Below are 21,270 nucleotides of genomic sequence, written 5' to 3' on the forward strand. Positions count from 1 at the left end.
TAGCGGATAACATGCATTATACATGCAATGAGATGCTATCTACTTTGTGGATGTAACCCCATGGGGTGGTGGGTTTTATAATGCTTGTGCACACATTAGCATAAGAAGGGGACGCAAGCAGGTATTGTTAATCAGATTTTTATTTTCCATTCCCCATATCCAGGAGCTGTCTACATGATGGGCTAAAGCATCACTTGACATGCATACGGTCAACGTAAAGCATTCCTTAGCACTGGCCTCATTGGGATGTATCCGCAAGCCTATCTACATGTTGAACATTTAAGTAACACTCAATCGGGAATAAGTTGAGTGACTTTAAAGTCTTCCGTTGTTACCACCAGTGGAATATCTTGATGAGAAATGAGCTTATGGACAATGTTGTATTGGAGGGGATGCTAAATTTAGGACTATCATTCAAGCCTTCACATTACATTTTGCCATATTTGTACTAGGTAAGGGTAAAAAAATTACTTTGGCTTCACCTTATTTTCAAGGTTCAGGGCACTGGTTGATCATGAGGTGGCAACACGTGCTACTTCTTGTGGTCTACTTAGATCCACTTGGTCTTCTTTATCATTGCGAAGGCGCAGCAAAAGCTAAAGGTAACAAGAATCAAGGTCCATCCAAAAAACCTGCCAACCCTCCCAAAGGGAAGGACCTTAATGCCACAGCTGTGCCCCTACCAGTCACCACAAGGAAGGTGAAGAATCCCGTTGCACTACCTTATGAGAAGTGCATGGGCTACTATGATGTCAGTGGTCAATGGGACAAGGAGTTTGACTGCAACCACACCACTCATCCTTACTGTTGTGGGACATGTTCTCTACGATATTGCTGTGAACAACGGAACAAAAGACTGGATCAAATCCAGTGTAAGAAGTTGATTTGGGTGGTGACTACCAGACCGAATGATGTTATGGTAGAAGTTGATGCCTATGACCCACTTAATGACAAAACCAACACCACTGTATTCATCACCTGTGGAGTCATCACGTTCATATTTGTCGTTGGGATATTTGCCAAAGTGACTTATGACAAAGCAAGACGGCCGCCTCGGGAAATGAACATACATAGGTAAGATAAACCAATATATTGGCCACACGTAGGGGCACAAAAAATGTGAAAATAATATACAAATTTACAGTAAACTTTTATAAATATAGACTTTCTCCTTGGATCTGAGAACTTTGAGAACGTAACAACACCAAAATAATTTCCCAAAATGGTTACCGTGGTCTAAACTATTACTTAATAACCTTCACCTTCTTCATAACTTTTCTAACCAATACGTTTTTTTTATTATTAACTAGTATCAAAGCTGTTGACCACATAAGTAGTGTTTCTTGAGGACATATCGTCTTCTTTTTTGGGTCTTCAGAATTCCCAGTTTTGTGTTGAAACCTGTGTCCATCCATATTGTTGTTGGTAGTTTCCAAGTTCTCTGTACCAATGAGCTAGATCTTCTCTTAGTGGGTCTAATACAGCGTAAAGCTTTAGTTTTCGACTGGGGGGCTTGATTGATTTGGTCAAGAATCTCATTCAGATTGATCATTTCTATTCTTATTACTTACGGTCATGTTATTACACCAGGAGCGTCCATAGCAATTCGCAGTCGCAAGATGTCCATGTATACAGTAGATCTCGAGAATAATTGTGCAAAAACAACCTTTCTAACAGTCGTTAACCTTAGTTCTTGAGGTTGAAGAACTGGTACATATTTATATAACGCATCCTTTCTTTTGTATTACATGACATAAATGTTTGGATATACAGCTTCTATTGTCCATTAATGAAACACATGGGACCCGTGTCTCTTCCAATCCATTACTGCTTCCTCAAACCTGAGGTGACAGCCAGTTGTTCTACAGAAAATAAATGGCTGTTACATATTTAACGGGTTTAAGGACAGGGAATGTTGTTATTAACACCATGTATGGTCCATTGAGAGCTGGATCGAGGAATGTTGCATCGCTATATTTCATCATGTGTCAGATTTGTGGTTTCCAATTAACTGGGAAGAGACCAGTCTCTTTTATTAATAAAAGTTGGAGGGACTCTAAATATGGAGTAGAATTAATGAACTGACTTACAAAGTCAATAACGATAATCTATAGGTCTACAAGATTCCCTGAAGGTCACGAGTAACAAGTCTCAAAATCATCCAAATGGTCTTTCAACTTCATTGATCCCTACCAAGATGATGACGAGATCTGTGCTACCTTAGGAGAAGTTTTTATGGTCAGTTAGAGATACTGTCCCCCCCATTATCTCTACGATAGGACATGCTCTTTAAGATGCTGTTGTAAAATATGGAGTAGACCCTATCTTCTCAACCTGTGGCAGATGTACACCTGGGGGAACAAATGCATGAGTCTAATATTTAGCTTTTTTTGTGGGGGTACTTGGCCGAGGAACATTAAGAAACACTGGAGTAGACCATATATTAAGCAGAAGGTTGAGAAGTCCTCTCCATCGGCGCCATCTTATAAAATTTATCCCATCGAATGCCTTTAGCCAAATTATTAAAACGGTTCCCAGAATAGGAAAAACATGACTGACTTCTTCCAGAAACAGATCTGTCCACAGGTTGTGTCTGGTATTGTGGCTAGGCTCCATTGAAGTACTGTAAATAGGGCTGAGTTGCAGTACCACACTCCTACATAGAGAAAAGACAGAGGGTGACAACCACTAATGGAAAATATGTCAGTGCCCATAAGGGGTTGTCAAGCTGTGTACTTTTTCTGACTGGTGTATGAATCTGTATTGTAGAATAACCACCCCTCCCATTCTCCAGAATTACAGTCGACTACTGTACTGTGTCAGTCTTAACTGTAGCTCTGGAATTCCATTCATAAACAGGAAGACGAGACAATGAGGTGAATACATTATATAACGCATGTTATCATCATCTATAACCAAAGCTGTAACTGCAAGTCGAGGAAATTTTAGAAATACATCAACTGATGTAGTCAAGCTGGACCTGAGGCAAATATCAACATTACTTCAAAGCCAGGAACTTAAGATCAACACCCTCAAGATAACATAGATAACATAGAAAATTCTAGATGATTGCATATATTTATCCCAGGAGAGAACATTCTTAGCATGAGGTGACTGTCATTCTCAACCAATCAAAAGCAGGCATGTAACATTATGTCATCATTCTTCATCTTCCTTCCCTTAATGTAATATGGCTACAAAGTAACAAAACATTTTTAAAAAATTGCACCCCCTTCCCCTTGGGTGGTCACCAACATGGCCGCTGTGACATGTCGCTCATAGGTTGTCACCGAACTTTATAGACTCCAGCTTACCTGCAGGCATGCTGGGTGACAACCCCTGCTGGTGACAACCCCGCTGGGTGACAACCCCAGATATCTGATTCAATCAGGTAAGGAAGGACCCCACCAATTAGCACAGTGCAGGCTGGTAACACATGGCGGATTACTACAGTTGATACCAATTATCTGCAGGACAATCATTTATACAACCGGGTGGGAGATCAGAATAATCCACGGAATTTAATAAGAAAGATAAAGATTATTCACAAGACGAGAGGCTTCCCTCCACAGCGAACCATAGCAACCGGCAAATGAGCGGAAAATGCAACCCACGAAATACACAGCACGCAGGAGCCAAGACATGAGATAGATAGATAATAGGTAGAGAGATAGATAGATGGATAGATAGATAGATAGATAGATAGATAGATAATAGATAGAAAGATAGATAGATAGTGATGATAGATAGATAGATAGATAGATAGATAGATAGATAGATAGATAGATAGATAGATAGATAGATAGATAGATAGATAGATAGATAGATAGATAGATAATAGGTAGAGAGATAGATGATGGATAGATAGATAGATAGATAGATAGATAGATAGATAGATAGATAGATAGATAGATAGATAATAGATAGATAGATAGAAAGATAGATAGATAGTGATGATAGATAGATAGATAGATAGATAGATAGATAGATAGATAGATAGATAGATAATAGATAGATATGAGATAGATAGATATATAGATAGATAGATAATAGATAGATAGATAGATAGATAGATAGATAGATATGAGATAGATATGAGATAGATAATAGATAGATAATAGATAATAGATAGATAGATAGATAGATAGATAGATAGATAGATAGATATGAGATAGATAGATAATAGATAGATAATAGATAGATAGATAGATAGATAGATAGATATGAGATAGATAGATAATAGATAGATAATAGATAGATAATAGATAGATAGATAGATAGATAATAGATAGATAATAGATAGATAATAGATAGATAATAGATAGATAGATAGATATGAGATAGATAGATAATAGATAGATAGATAGATATATAATAGATAGATATGAGATACATAGATAATGATAGATAGATAATGATAGATATGAGATATATAGATATATACTGTAGATAGATAGATAGATAGTCCATATATATTTGGACACTGACACAAACTTTGTTTTAATTACCTGTTTAATAAAACATATTTAAGTTATAGTTATATAATGGACATGGACATAAAGTCCAGACTTTTAGCTTTCATTTGAGGGTATTCACATTAAAATTGGATGAAGGGTTTAGGAGTTTCAGCTCCTTTACATGTGGCACCCTGTTTTTAAAGGGACCAAAAGTAGTTGGACTCAAAGACTGTTTCATGGGCAGGTGTGGGCAATTCCTTCATTATTTCATTCTCAATTCAGCACATAAAAGGCCTGGAGTTGATTTGAGGTGCGGTGCTTGCATTTTAAAGATTTTGCTGAGAAGTAAACACGCGGTCACAGGAGGTCTCCATGCAGGAGAAACAAGCCGTCCTTCATCTGCAAAAACAGAAAAACCCATCCGAGAAATTGCTGCACTATTAGGAGCGGCAAAATCTACAGTTTGGTTCATCCTGAGAAAAAAAGAAAGCGCTGGTGACCTCCACAATGCAAAAAGACCTGGACGCCCACGGAAGACAACAGTGGTGGATGATGGCAGAATAATTACCATGGTGAAGGGAAACCCCTTCACAACAGCCAACCAAGTGATCAACACTCTCCAGGTGTATCAATATCCAAATCTACCATAAAGAGAAGACTGCATGAAAGTAATACAGAGGGTTCACTGCACGGTGCGAGCCACTCATCAGCCTCAAGAATAAGAAGGCTAGATTGGACTTTGCTAAAAAAAACAACTTAAAAAATCATCACACTTCTGGAAGAACGTTCTCTGGACAGATGAAACCAAGATCAACCTCTACCAGAATGATGGAAAGAAAAAAGTATGGAGAAGGCTCGGTACAGCTCATGATCCAAAGCATACCGCATCATCTGTAAAACATGGTGGAGGCAGTGTGATGGCTTGGGCATGCATGGCTGCCAGTGGCCCTGGGGCCCTAGTGTTTATTGATGATGTGACAAAAGGACAGAAGCAGCCGGATGAATTCTGGGGTTTTCAGATAAATATCGTGTGGTCAAATGTAGCCAAGCTGATTGTTTCATAATACAGATGGACAACAATGACCCAAAACATAAAGCCAAAGCAACCCGGGAGTTTATTAAAGCAAAGAAGTGGAATGTTCTTGAATGGCCGAGTCAGTCACTGGATCTGAACCCAATAGAGCATTTCACTTGTTAAAGACTAAACTTCAGACAGAAAGGACCAGAAACAAACAGTAACTGAAAACCGCGGCAGTAAAGTCCTGGGCGAGCATTAACGAGGGGGAAACAGAGTCTGGTGATGTCCATGAGGTCAAGACTTCAGGCAGTCATTGCCAACAAAGGGTTTTCAACCGAGTGTTAGAAATTAACATTTTATTTACAATTATTTAATTTGTCCAATTACTTTTGACCCCTGAAATGAAGGGATTGAATTTAAAAAAACTTTAGTTCCTCACATTTTTATGCAATCATTTTGTTCAACCCACTGAACGTCTGAACTTTAACTGCATTGGAGTCCATTGTGGTAATGTACAGGGGAAAAAAATTGAAAAATGTTGTGTCTGTCCAAATATATATGGACCTAACTGTAGATAGATAGATATATAGATAGATAATGATAGATAGATAGATAGATCTATATATTTCATATCTTTATTTCTGTCTCTATATCTATCTTTCCAACTATCTAGCTTTCTGTCGGTTTCTCTATATACAGTATCTTTCTTTTTTTTTTCTTTCCTTCCATATTTCTTTCTTTCTTTCCATATTTCTTGTCTCTTGAGGGATAAACATATTGCCTGACATCGGATCTGATCAGTGATGATGAACCTTTTTGTTCCGCCACAGACGAACCCGATTAGTTCTTCACATTATCTGTGGCTGAGGGAGAGGCTTTATAGCGCTGTATTGTTTCTAATGAGGCCAGATTAGGATGCATGCCAGTCTCGCTACACCATCTTAATTTCGCGCATGCACTGTTACTACGAGTAGCAGCGCATGTGCTAATATAGCAATAATGAATCAGAATTGGGTTTTGTGGCGAGTGCCAAATTCAGATTGTCTGTATAGAGCAGCATCAGGATCTCTCTCCCTGCCGGTTATACCCCTAGCTGTACCGCCAAGCATCCTCAGCCACCTGCCCGCACTGTGCACTCATTCTGAAGCTCTCTGACACTAATCCTTGGGTGAGCATGCTCGGCCGAACACCAGTTCGGCTCAAGCATCACTATGCCCGCCACATCGCATTTATTTAAATCTAATTGAGCCGCTATTTCTGAAAAGTTTCTAGCGGGATTTGAACTCGCAACCTTCTACATTACAGCCAAGAATGTTAACCACTACACTATAGAGCTGAATGGCCAGTTACTTAAAAAAAAAAAAATAGTAGTAAGTATTCCTATACAGCAGAAGTCAAATTATTATTATTATTATTTTTATTAACTGGCCATACAGCTCTATAGTGTAGTGGTTTTTATACAAAATTTATATATTTTTTTATAATTGTAAAAGATGTGAAATTACGTAATCACAAAAAAAATTATATATATATATATATATATATATATACAGTCAGGTCCATAAATATTGGGACATCGACACAATTCTAACATTTTTGGTTCTATACACCACCACAATGGATTTGAAAGGAAACGGATTTGAGGGTATTTCCATCCAAATCAGGTGAACGGTGCAGGAATTACAACAGTTTGCATATGTGCCTCCCACTTGTTAAGGGACCAAAAGTAATGGGACAGAATAATAATCATAAATCAAACTTTCACTTTTTAATACTTGGTTGCAAATCCTTTGCAGTCAATTACAGCCTGAAGTCTGGAACGCATAGACATCACCAGACGCTGGGTCTCATCCCTGGTGATGCTCTGCCAGGCCTCTACTGCAACTGTCGTCAGTTCCTGCTTGTTCTTGGGGCATTTTCCCTTCAGTTTTGTCTTCAGCGAGTGAAATGCATGCTCAATCGGATTCAGGTCCGGTGATTGACTTGGCCATTGCATAACATTCCACTTCTTTCCCTTAAAAAACTCTTTGGTTGCTTTTGCAGTATGCTTTGGGTCATTGTCCATCTGCACTGTGAAGCGCCGTCCAATGAGTTCTGAAGCATTTGGCTGAATATGAGCAGATAATATTGCCCGAAACACTTCAGAATTCATCCTGCTGCTTTTGTCAGCAGTCACATCATCAATAAATACAAGAGAACCAGTTTCATTGGCAGCCATACATGCCCACGCCATGACACTACCACCACCATGCTTCACTGATGAGGTGGTATGCTTAGGATCATGAGCAGTTCCTTTCCTTCTCCATACTCTTCTCTTCCCATCACTCTGGTACAAGTTGATCTTGGTCTCATCTGTCCATAGGATGTTGTTCCAGAACTGTGAAGGCTTTTTTAGATGTCGTTTGGCAAACTCTAATCTGGCCTTCCTGTTTTTGAGGCTCACCAATGGTTTACATCTTGTGGTGAACCCTCTGTATTCACTCTGGTGAAGTCTTCTCTTGATTGTTGACTTTGACACACATACACCTACCTCCTGGAGAGTGTTCTTGATCTGGCCAACTGTTGCGAAGGGTGTTTTCTTCACCAGGGAAAGAATTCTTCGGTCATCCACCACAGCTGTTTTCCGTGGTCTTCCGGGTCTTTTGGTGTTGCTGAGCTCAGGGTGCGTTCCTTCTTTTTAAGAATGTTCCAAACAGTTGTTTTGGCCAGGCCTAATGTTTTTGCTATCTCTCTGATGGGTTTGTTGTGTTTTTCAGCCTAATGATGGCTTGCTTCACCGATAGTGACAGCTCTTTGGATCTCATCTTGAAAGTTGACAGCAACAGATTCCAAATGCAAATAGCAGACTGGAAATGACCTCTGGACCTTTTATCTGCTCATTGTAATTGGGATAATGAGGGAATAACACACACCTGGCCATGGAACAGCTGAGAAGCCAATTGTCCCATTACTTTTGGTCCCTTAACAAGTGGGAGGCACATATACAAACTGTTGTAATTCCTGCACCGTTCACCTGATTTGGATGTAAATACCCTCAAATTACAGCTGACAGTCTGCAGGTAAAGCACATCTAGTTAGTTTTATTTCAAATCCATTGTGGTGGTGTATAGAGCCAAAAATGTTACAATTGTGTTGATGTTCCAATATTTATGGACCTGACTGTATCTATCTAATATATAAAGCTGAGTGTATGTGTGTGTGCATGTCCGCTAAAGGAATACTCACTGTAGCCTTTACAATTACGAAATTTGTCACACAGGTACACCAGGTGTCCGGGAAGGTTTTAGAACAGGTCTCAGCTCTCTAGGACGTACCGTTCCTAAGATATTCCCAAAAAATGCATTAGCCAATAGAAGCTTGGTCACATGACCCTTATCAGCCAATAGAAGCTCGCAGGTACTCCAGCCTCCACATACTCAGTTTTACTCCAGGTTTCCATAACAACCCAGCCATTTATTTTCACTGCTGTAGATGAGCTTTAAAGTAAATCTGTCACCAGGATAATCGCTAGAGATGGCCTTGCGGTTCACCCGGCGGTCGTTTCGCGGCAAACTTTGCATGTTCGCAATTCACCGAACATGTGAACATATGGAGATATTCGCGCCCCCATGTTATTTTACATTGTGAAGAACTTTGACCCATGACACATCCATCAGGTGGTACAGGACAGCCAATTGAGACGTTTCAGCACATGGACACACCCCCTACCTTATAAATAAACCCGATCTGGCCGCCATTTTACATTCAGTGTTTTGCCAGTGTAGGGAGAGGTTGCTCTGTGGAGCAGGGACAGGCTGTTAGGGACACAAAAGTCCTTTTAAGGACTGGTATAGGTGTTCTATCGATAGGTGTGATACACAGAGGGGTGCGATTTACTTTTTATGAGTTAAAAACACGTAGATCTATATAGTGATCACCTGGAAGTCAGGGGCCTGGGGGCTAGGGGCTTACTAGGGCCATTTTTATATAGGGTAAGGTCCCGGATGGGGTCGCTCTTATCAGGGCGGGTGGTCTGTGGTTAGGCTATCAGGGCCAGAATAGCCCCCCTGTAGGGCAATATCAGGGACAGTTCTTTGCCCACCCTGTCCTTCAATACCACATCCCTCCGGGATTCATCGATGTGCACTGGAACCCCCCCCTTCCCCCCGGATTGTGGTAGGACATATGGTTTCTGATTTGGTGCCGCTGAGCACTTGTTATTGCCGACCACATCTATGCTTTTTGCTTAACTTTAATAATTAAATTTATTTTCATTTTGAGGGATATCTTTTCCATTCACACGTCCGCAAAATGGGTCCACATCCGTTCCGCAATTTTGCGGAACGGGTGCAGACCCATTCATTTTCAATAGGGCCGGAATGTGCTGTCCGCATCTGCATTTGCGGATCCGCACTTCCGCATCCGTGCTTCCTTTTCCGCCAAAAAATAGAACATCCTATTCTTGTCCGCAATTGCAGACAAGATTAGGCATTTTCTATTATAGTGTCGGCGATGTGCGGTCCGCAAATTGCGGAATGCACATTGCCGGTGTCAGTGTTTTGCGGTTCCGCAAAACACTTACGGACATAGTAACATTATTAAAGGTTACGTTTTATCTTTATGTATATTCTAATGGATTGCCTTCCTTGTACAATGTTATAATATACTTTCTATGTTAGAAGGTATATTATAGTGCATTTGTATTGTGCGGCAGTTGTGCGCGGTTCTGCTGCGATACTGCAGGTATATAGAGGGACAAGCGTTATTGGAACAAATCATTTCTACTGGTGTGATATACCAGTCGCCCCCCGGGGTGTTAGACATCCAATATACTTTTTCTATAGTGCATTTGGGTACTGTATAGTGCATTTGCGCATTCGCGTACGCGAAAATTATATTGCCGATATTTTGCATTGAAAAAAATAATGAATGGAGATCGCAAATTGGAATAATCCATCTGGTGTCACTGTTCATGTTGTGGGACTATTTGTGCACTTCTAGTAATTATTTCTTGGCTGCAAATATGAGCTGAAGGTTTTTCTGGTTCGCCTGCCATTAAAATGAATGGGAACCGCCGCAAATTTGCGGTTCGCGAACATTTGATCGCCTTCGCACGATCGCGTTCACGAACCATCCCGGCAGATGTTCGTCCATCACTAATAATCGCTATTGAAGTAAAGCCATGGCCTAATAGCACTTAGTACCTTATTACCAGATGTGCCTTTGTTCCAGCAATAGATGTTTTTTATGTTCTGAAAATCCAGTTTATCTGATATACAAATGAGCCAGTAAGAAGGAGCCAAGACACGCCCCCTGCCACAATGTGTCCACCCTCAAAAGATGAACTTAAAACCCCGCCCCCAGGTCCAACTAAGCCACGCCCTATCAGGTTAGGCCACACCCCTCCCACTCCTTAGCCGACAGGGATTGAAAAAATTAAGTTAAAACTCAACTTCTAGGTCCTGCTAGGCCACGTCCCCGATTTAATTAGGCCACGCCCCCCACTTATTAGCCAACAGGGATTGAAAAAATTAAGGTAGAAATCAACTTCTGTCAGCTGCAGAGGTGGGAGGGAGGGTGACTTTCTCCCTGCAGCTCACACTCAGACAGCACAGTGCTGTTGTCTTAGACTGAGCTGTTCAAAAGGACATGCCCCCTATCCAGTTAGGCCACGCCCCCTCCCACTCCTCAGCCAACAGGGATTGAAAAAATGAAGTTAAAAATCAACTTCTAGGTCCCGCTAAGCCACGCCCTGATCTGGTTAGGCCACGCCCCTCCCACTCCTCAGCCGACAGGGATTCAAAAGATGAGGTTAAAAATCAACTTCTGTCAGCTGCAGGGGTGGGAGGGAGGGTGATTTTCTTCCTGCAGCTCACACTCAGACAGTACAGTGCTGCTGTCTGAGAGTGAGCTGTTCAAAAGGACATCCTTGTGTCCGTCCAGGCCCTATGCCAGATGGAGGACAGGGATCATGAAAGCCGGACTGTCCAGCCTAAAACTGGACTTATGGACACCCTACGGGCAGACTGCTGTGGAGGTCACAGTTAAGGGGGTGGTCCGCTATGGAGGTCAGTGCTAAGGGGCAGATTGCTGTAAAGGCCACTGTTAAGGGGGTAGGCCCCTGTGGAGGTCATTGTCAAGGGGGTAGTGTACTGTGAAAGTCACTGTTAAAGGGGAAGGCTGCTGTAAAGGTCAAAGTTAAGGGGGTGGTCTGCTGTGAAGGTCCAATTTTAAGGGACGGGGCACTGTGGAGGTCAGTGTTAAGTGGGTGGGGTGAGCTGGACCGCAGAGTGAAGGCAAAAGGGCCAACAAGTGCTAAGCATCTCTGGGAACTCCTTCAAGACTGTTGGAAGACCATTTCAGGGGACTACCTCTTGAAGCTCATCAAGAGAATGCCAAGAGTGTGCAAAGCAGTAATCAAAGCAAAAGGTGGCTACTTTGAAGAACCTAGAATATGACATATTTTCAGTTGTTTCACACTTGTTTGTTATGTATATAATTCCACATGTGTTAATTCATAGTTTTGATGCCTTCATAGTCATGAAAATAAAGAAAACTCTTTGAATGAGAAGGTGTGTCCAAACTTTTGGTCTGTACTGTATATGTTTAAATTAAATTTAGACTCCATTTCTTACGGGATTCAAACTCACAACCTTCTACATCACAACCTTCTACAATACTGCTATACAGGAATACTTACTACTAGTCTCTTTTTTTTTTTTTTTTTTTTTTTTTTAGTAACTGGCCATGCAGCTCTATAGTGTAGTGGTTAAGATTCTTCGCTGTAATGTAGAAGGTTGTGAGTTCGAATCCCACTAGAAACTTTTCCGGAAGAGGCTAAATTAGATTTAAATACACTGGGGTGTCCCCAGGCACTGACTCCATATATGGACATAGCAGGGACTCCTAAGCCGAACTAGAGTCCTGACACCCTCCCCTCTTCAGAGCAGGGGGTGCCTGTTTTAATGCTTGGGTTCTCCTATTGACTTCCATTGTGCTCGGGTGCTCTGTAGAGCACCCGAGCATTGGGAAGTGTTCTACTCGAGCACACAAGCACTTTGGTGCTCGACCAATGCTAATCAGGATCCTTCTCATATGTCTATTCAATATCAGTGCTTGCTGTCAGTGAAAGAAAATACTGTTGGTGATATCCCATTCATTCCAGGGTATCGGAGCTCCATCTTGTAGCCCGCCGTACACCCTGGTCAGATTAGGGGTTCATTCTGCAAACTCTGTTCCAATTCACAGACAGCAAGAAGAAATCTTATAAATTACGAGGAAGCAAAGCACAAACTGTAACAGAGCGCTGCAGGGAATTTCTAGAAAAGCAGAAGTTGTGAAAAGTTTAGGTAGGGGTCGAAGAGGAACCCCCACTGCAGGATCGATGCTACGCGGCCCGGTACTGTAACCATGCCTGATGTCTGCTAACATACTGGGTGCTGACAACATATGCTGCCATCTGACAACTCGTTATATCATGTAGGATACGGCATATGCTCCCCTGGGCCCCCACCACATGTATAACACAAACTCCCAAGTAATTAACTTCACCGATCTATATATATATAAATATATATATATATATATATATATATATTTATTTAATTATCTATTATCTATCTAATTATCTATCTATCTATATATCTAATTATCTATCTACCATCTCTATCACATCTATCACATCTATCTATCTATCTATCTATCTATCTATCTATCTATCTATCTATCTATTATATCTTGCTGTCTATCTTTCTATCTATAAGTAAAAATTCCACGGCACTCCCACAGGTTGTAGTTAAAAAAAAAGGTGTTCTTTAATAACCAACGCGGCGTTTCAGTCCTCTCACTGGGACTTTTCTCAAGTAGTGATACATACAAATGGTGCTGGGTATATACAGGTGAAACTCGAAAAATTAGAATATCGTGCAAAGTTCATTTATTTCAGTAATGCAACTTAAAAGGTGAAACATATGAGATAGACTCATTACATGCAAAGCGAGAGATTTCAAGCCTATATTTGTTATAATTTGGATGATTATGGCTTATAGCTTATGAAACCCCAAGGTCACAATTTTGAGGTACCCTTTGCTCAGGGGGTATGGATTAATTAGCTGACTAGAGTGTGACACTTTGAGCCTAGAATATTGAGCCTTTTCACAAAATTCTAATTTTTAGCTGCATTACCGTATTTTTCGCCCCATAAGACGCACCTTTCCCCCCCCCAAAAGTGGGGGGAAAGTGCCCCTGCGTCTTATGGGGCGAATGCTGGCAATTTAGATCGTAGTCTGCGATGTCTGTAAATGGGAATCTGTGAATGGGATAATGATGGTGGGGTCTGTGGATGGCATTATGATGGGGGGGATCTGTGGATGGGACTGTTATGGGGGGATCTGTGGATGACACATATAGCAGTGTCATCCACAGATCCACCACCCCATAACAGTGCCATCCACAGATCCCCCCCATCATAATGCCATCCACAGATCCCCCCACCATCATAATGCCATCCACAGATCCCCCCCATCATAATGCCATCCACAGACCCCCCCCATCATAATGCCATCCACAGCTCCCCCATCATAATGCCATCCACAGCTCCCCCCATAACAGTGCCATCCACAGATCTCCCACATAACAGTGCCATCCACAAATCCCCCACCCCATAACAGTGCATCATCCACAGATCCAACATAATAGTGTCATGCACAGACCGCCATTAGTTCAAACCCACCAAAAGCACACCTTTTTGTTAAAAATATTTTTCTTATTTTCCTCCTCAAAAACCTAGGTACGTCTTATGGGCCGGTGCGTCTTATAGGGCGAAAAATACGGGTAATGCAATTGCTTTTAAGTTGCATTACTTAAATAAATGGACTTTTACACGATATTCTAATTTTTCGAGTTTCACCTGTATATATAGGTGAAACAAATAATTGCTAATAATATGCAATTATCTAAAAAAGTCATCAAAAAACATAATTTTAACATTAATATACACATGTGTTACTTTCAAATACATAATCTCCATTGATATTCTTATAACAATTATATCCACATATCACATAAATCCATAAAGTGTCATAATTGATATATATTTAAAAATTCATGTGCACACCTGATTAAAAACGAAGTTCGGGACAATGCCGCGGTGTGCTGGTGGGGCTGTCATGTGGTGTGATGCGCTCAAGTGTCCGTCAGCTGACAGCCATGTGTGCGTTCCACCCCGTTGCTGCTTCCTGCGCTCCACGGCCATTGAATTTATCTTTGAGCATGCGCAGTTGGGTTTTCCTGACGCCGATTGTATCGTAGGAAAGTCCATGCTGGTTAGTAATCTGCATTGTCCTGAACTTTGTTTTTAATCAGGTGTGCACATGAATTTTTAAATATATATCAATTATGACACTTTATGGATTTATGTGATATGTGGATATAATTGTTATATGAATATCAATGGAGATTATGTATCAGGAACTAAACTAACACATATGTGTATATTAATGTTTAAATTATGTTTTTTGATAACTTTTTTTGATAATTGCATATTATTATCAACTAGATGGTGTCCTTTCTGAAGAAATTACAGGATGTTGGCTTAAACTCTGATTGGCTGTTTGTGGCTCTACCCACTTTTTACAATTTTAACCCAAGTCACCCGATGACTGACTGTGCCAAATTTGAGGACCTGCCATTAACAGTGAATGAGCAGCAATAATTAAAATTTTCCCAAATAAAATTAATGGCTGAAATGTGATTGGCTGTTAAAGGCTCCACCCACTCTTCCTAAATTCTAACCACACTCACCCAGTGACCCACAGTGCCAGTTTGGGGACTCGGGCTTTCATATTGTAAGAATAACAACTTTTTACATTTTCTCATTGAAGTCAATAGGGAAAATCTGATTGGTTGTTTGTAGCTCCGCCCACTTTTTAACTTTAATTTCCTGTCACCCAGTAACCTAATGTACCAAGTTTGAAGACCCTGCCATTAACAGTGTAAGAATGGCAGCAATTTAAATATTCCCATTGAATAGCACTAGGTAATATTTAATTGGCTGTTTTAAGCTCCACCCAGTTTTCCAAATTTTAAGCCCAGTCACCGAGTCATGGTCTGTGCCAAGATTGGGGCCTCTGGCTTTAAAACTGTGAGAATGCCAGTCTTGAAAGTTTTACATTGAAGTCCATAGGTGAAATCTGATTGGCTGTTTTAGGCTACACCCACTTTTCCTAAATTTTGACCACATTCACCCAGTGAGTAACTTTGCTAAGTTTGGGACACTTGGCATTTAAACTGTGATAATAGAAGCAGTTTATCTGCTTTCCATTAAGGTCAAAGGCTAAAATTTGATTGCCTATTGTTGCCCCGCCCCTTTTTTTTCCTAATTGTGAACCACAGTCTACCAGTGACTAACACTTTAAGGTTTGGGAATTATGGCATTTAACGTGTAAAAATGGCAGCAATTTGATTGGTTGAAATTTGATTGGTTGTTGGTGGCTCTGCCCACTTTTTCTAACTTTGAAGTGGAAACACCCAATAAACCACATTTGTGATATTTGAGGTCCATGACATCAATAATGTAAGAATGGCGACATTTTTTGTTTTTCCCATTTAAAACAATCAAATAAATCTGGTTGTTTTTGGCCCAGCCCACTTCTAAGAATTGTAACCCCAGTCCAAGTTTGAGGACCCTGTCATTAACAGTCTAAGAGCAGCGTCAGTTTTACATTTTCCCATTTAAACAAATGGCTGAAATTTGATTGGCTGTTGTATAAATTTTAACCCTAGTCACCTAGTGACCCACGGTGCCAAGTTTGGGTATTCTGGCTTAAATACTGTGAGAATGACAGCTTTTTAAATTTTCTCATTGAAGTCAATAGGGAAAATATGATTGGTTGTTTGTGGATCTGCCCACTTTTTAGAGTCCCCAAAATGTGACAGAAATTTTCAGGTTGACCCCATGACTAAGTGACCCAAGTTTTGTGAGTTTAACTTCAAAGCTGTACAAGTGGCAAAAGTTTAAAATTTTCCAATGAAAGTCTGTGACAAAAGTGGGGTCTTCGGGGGGCTGCCCCAGGGGCCCGGAGGATGGGATTGGTTAACAAAGCTCAAGCAACCTATTCGGGTATGTGCCGAACAAGTTTGGTAATTCTACTCCTAAAACTGTGGGAGGAGTAACGTATAGAAAATAGCTAAATTGTCATTGGCTATTGCTAGCTCCACCCACTTTGGGGTGTCCCCTCAAAATTTACTTGGGTTGACACCAACAATATGTGGTCCGAGTTTGGGGAGTGTAGCTTCAAAACTGTGCGAGTGGGAGCGATTTGAAAATTTTCCCAGTCATAGTCAATGGCAAAAATGGCGTCTTCGGTAGTCTGCCGCAGGGGGTGGGATCGCTTATTGAAGCACAAACAACTTACCTTACTATAGGTCGAAGAAGTGTGGAAAGTTTGGCTTTTGTAACCCCAAAACTGTAGGAGGAGTAGCGTATAGAAAAATGGGGGGCGGAGAAGAATAATAAAATGGAATAATAAGCTGAAACAATCGAATAACAGGATGTTACAGAAGAACAGGATGTTACAGGAGAACAGGATGTTACAGAAGAACAGGATGTTACAGAAGAACAGGATGTTACAGAAGAACAGGATGTTATAGGAGAACAGGATGTTACAGAAGAACAGGATGTTACAGAAGAACAGGATGTTACAGGATAACAGGATGTTACAGAATAACAATATGTTACAGAAGAACAGGATGTTACAGGAGAACAGGATGTTACAGGAGAACAGGATGTTACAGAAGAACAGGATGTTACAGAAGAACAGGATGTTACAGGAGAACAGGATGTTACAGGAGAACAGGATGTTACAGAAGAACAGGATGTTACAGAACAGGATGTTACAGAAGAACAGGATGTTATAGGAGAACAGGATGTTACAGAAGAACAGGATGTTACAGAAGAACAGGATGTTACAGAATAACAATATGTTACAGAAGAACAGGATGTTATAGGAGAACAGGATGTTACAGAAGAACAGGATGCTACAGAAGAACAGGATGTTACAGGATAACAGGATGTTACAGAATAACAATATGTTACAGAAGAACAGGATGTTACAGGAGAACAGGATGTTACAGGAGAACAGGATGTTACAGAAGAACAGGATGTTACAGAAGAACAGGATGTTACAGAAGAACAGGATGTTACAGGAGAACAGGATGTTATAGAAGAACAGGATGTTACAGAAGAACAGGATGTTACAGGAGAACAGGATGTTACAGAATAACAATATGTTACAGAAGAACAGGATGTTACAGGAGAACAGGATGTTACAGGAGAACAGGATGTTACAGAAGAACAGGATGTTACAGGATAACAGGATGTTACAGAAGAACAGGATGTTACAGGATAACAGGATGTTACAGAAGAACATGATGTTACAGGATAACAGGATGTTACAGGCTTTTTCAAGCCAACATCATTATTTGTTTCACATATGAAAGTGGCACAGGTCCTCCTTCCCGATGGTAATCCTATAAGGAGTTCGCTACAATAGTGAAGCACCGTCTCCAATGTGTATAAAGTATTTATTATACTCACAAATTACCCAGCACCATTTGTATGTATCACTGCTTGAGAAAAGTCCCAGTGAGAGGACTGAAACGTCGTGTTGGTTATTAAAGAACACTTTTTTTAAACTACAACCTGTGGGAGTGCCGTGGAATTTTTACTTAGATGTCATTTTTGGATATAGGATTGTCTCCATAGCCGCTGGCACACCATTAACTTTTTTTTTGCTGTGCCACTTTCATTTTTGTTTTGTTATCTATCTATCTATCTATCTATATCTATCTATCTATCTATCTATCTATCTCATATCTATCAATTATCTATCTCATCTATCTACCTATTTTTCTATCTGGCAAAAAGAAAAAAACAAAATCTTCTGCCTGGATAGATAACCGTAGCAAGTCCAAAAGTGATGTGGGTACAATTCACACTCAGTTCAATGCGTTTTAGTAGCCCGCGCGTATTTCAAGGTAACCACTCCAAATCAGAGTATCCACTTCTGCACATAATGGTAAAACATTAGTCTCCACAGGAATCTTTCTTCCTTCACTGATTCCTATGGAATACCAAAATCACACTGATAGGGAAGTACTGCTACTGTTGGTTGCAGGTACACCTGATATTACAGGCGCACAGTAGTATGCAGGCACTTCAAACAAGCACTATAGAAGCGAGTAGATCGAGGTCCTCCTTCCCGATGGTAATCCTATAAGGAGTTCACTACAATAGTGAAGCACCGTCTCCAATGTGTATAAAGTATTTATTATACTCACAAATTCCATAAAAAGTATAAGCATTTCAAAGATAAAAAGCAGCAGCCTTTTGCACTCCCGACCCAGTTTTCGCCTCAAGCTTCGTCAGGGGCATCAATGCCCCTGACAAAGCTTGAGGCGAAAACCAGGTCGAGCGTGCAAAAGGCTGCTATTTTTCTATCTATCTATCTCTCTCTCTCATATCTATCTATGAATCAATCAATCAATCAATCAATCAAAATCAATCAAAAAAGCTTTATTGGCATGTCTAAATTATACATTAGTATTGCCAAAGCATGTGGCAAATAGGGGGATGAGTATTGGGGACACACCCGGGTCGGTGTATAGGAGTCCGTGGCGTATCATAACGGGGGGAGGGGGTGCGGACACACCTCGGGTCAGGGTATAGGAGTCCATGTCATATCAGGCTCCTCTCAGTCTGTTGCAGGCACTGATATATTGTGCTGCTATGTCCACAGTGTTCTCTTCCTCTCCCAGCAGGATGGGCATCTTCTCTTCCTCCTCCATGGAGCTGAAGTCTGGGAGTAGATCAGGGAGTCTCCTAAAGTGGATGTCCCTCACTGCTGAGTATTTGGGACAGTACATCAGGAAGGGGGCCTAATCCTCCACCGCCTCCAGGTGGCACTGCTGGCACAGTCTGCTTTCTCTAGGCATGTAGCTCTGTTGATGCCATCCGGATTCTATGGCCAGGCTGTGGGCACTCAGTCTGTAGCAGCTCAGGATTTTCTAGTCTCTGGGGTTCCCTATCTATCATCTCTCTATCTCACATCTATCTATCTATCTATCTATCTATCTATCTATCTATCTATCTATCTATCTATCTATCTATCTATCTATCTATCAATCATTATCTATCTGTATATCTGCCTATTATCTATTTATCTATCTATGTATCTATGTATCATATATGTGTCTATCCATTCATTTAATTACACTGTATAGTCACTTTTTAATCTTTTTACTGTTTGATAAAAACCACACAGGATGGAAAGAAATCTGCTCCTTTTACAAAACAGATTGAGTATTTCATCAGCTCCATCCCCAGATCACACCCTCTTTTTTCTCCAGATATGAGATGCATGCTTTGCTTTCATACAACCAACTGTTCTGCACTAGAGGTTAATGTTCCTGATCTGCCTCAGGGGCAAAGAATATTCTCATTCCTGTTTCTACATTCACCGCTGCTGCTCCTGGAAGAACATTATTCAACCAAAGACCGACTCCAAGTCTTCCCTACTGGTGTCTAAAGCTCCTCCAGCAAGAGCCGCCGCATGACTGGAGTCATCTGTATTATGTTTTACAGACAGACTCGCATCCGGTGCCCTACTGATATTTGTTGTAGTCTGGGGGGGAGGAAGGGATCGAGGAAGGAAAGAAGGAAGGAATGTAAAAGGGTTAGAAAGGAAAGACAGGAAATAAAAAAAAGATGAGCTAGGGATACGATAGATAAATAGATAATAATAGATAGATAGATATCAGAGATAGATATGAGATAGATAGATAAAAAGATAATAGACAAATAATAGAAAAATGGGTATACACTGACGAGCAAAAGGGTAATAATGTTTTGCACTTTTGCCTTTCAGGCTCCATATCTCACCATCCACTACAGCTTCCAACGTGAGACTCCCATCATTTTATAGACAATCATCTTTGCTATCTCATACATTGGACTTGCAGCTATTTAGCATATGATTAGTTCTGCAGATTCTTCTCATGTAACTGCATTGTTACTGTTTTGCTCCTGGTGGTGGAACAATCTTTTTCTTTTTTCTTCTTCTATACTACAAATTACAACCTGTCCTCACATTCCCTAATAGCTCAGTGTGTTATTAGGTTGATTCCCAAGTGAAAGGTCACTGGTTCCAATCCAGGAGCAGCCATGAAGAAGACTTTCGAAGAAAAGAAACAGCATCCTGCTCATCGATAGCGGTACCTCGGCCAAGAAAATTGCCAAACTGCCTCATGTGAGCGCCATGACAGTTCGGAGAATACAAAATGAAGTTCACCCATCCATTCCAAAGCCAAGAGGTGAACGTCCAGGCAAAATATCAGAGTCAACAAGTCATCTCATCACAAGGTCTATCAGTTCTGGTGCAACAAACCCGGCAGTGGAGGAGGCTAGTATGCTTCGTAATAGTGAGATCTCAGACGTCCATGCAAGCACCGTGCGACAAACATTACACAAGTCTGGAATGGTGATCTGAAAAAACGTGAAGAAACCTCGACTTCAATATCATCATCAGAAGAGTCGGCTCGAGTTTGCAAAAAAGTAGGAACAGTGGACAGTAGAAGATTGGAAACAGGTGATTTGGAACAATGAGATGAAAGTCAATAGACTGGGCTATTATGGGTATGGAAGACACAAGGGAGAAGGGGCTAATGGATCGAGAAATTGAAGGAACTGTCAAGTTCGGTGGAGGAAGCCTGATGATATGAGGTTGTTTCACAGCCAAAGGCATTGGATACTTGACCAGG

At 40.8% G+C, this 21,270-nt stretch overlaps 1 protein-coding gene across 1 annotated transcript in view; it reads left to right on the top strand.

Moving 5' to 3' along the window:
• The first annotated feature begins 514 nt into the window (after positions 1-514).
• Positions 515-21,270, top strand: part of SHISA6 (shisa family member 6) — a 320,679-nt gene continuing 299,923 nt past the window's right edge. Inside the window, exon 1 of the mRNA XM_040434916.1 lies at positions 515-1,074. Coding sequence (XP_040290850.1) covers positions 515-1,074 — 560 coding nt within the window. The remainder of the gene's footprint in view (positions 1,075-21,270) is intronic.

Source organism: Bufo bufo, chromosome 6, assembly GCF_905171765.1.
Source record: "Bufo bufo chromosome 6, aBufBuf1.1, whole genome shotgun sequence".
Taxonomy (NCBI): Eukaryota; Metazoa; Chordata; class Amphibia; order Anura; family Bufonidae; genus Bufo; species Bufo bufo.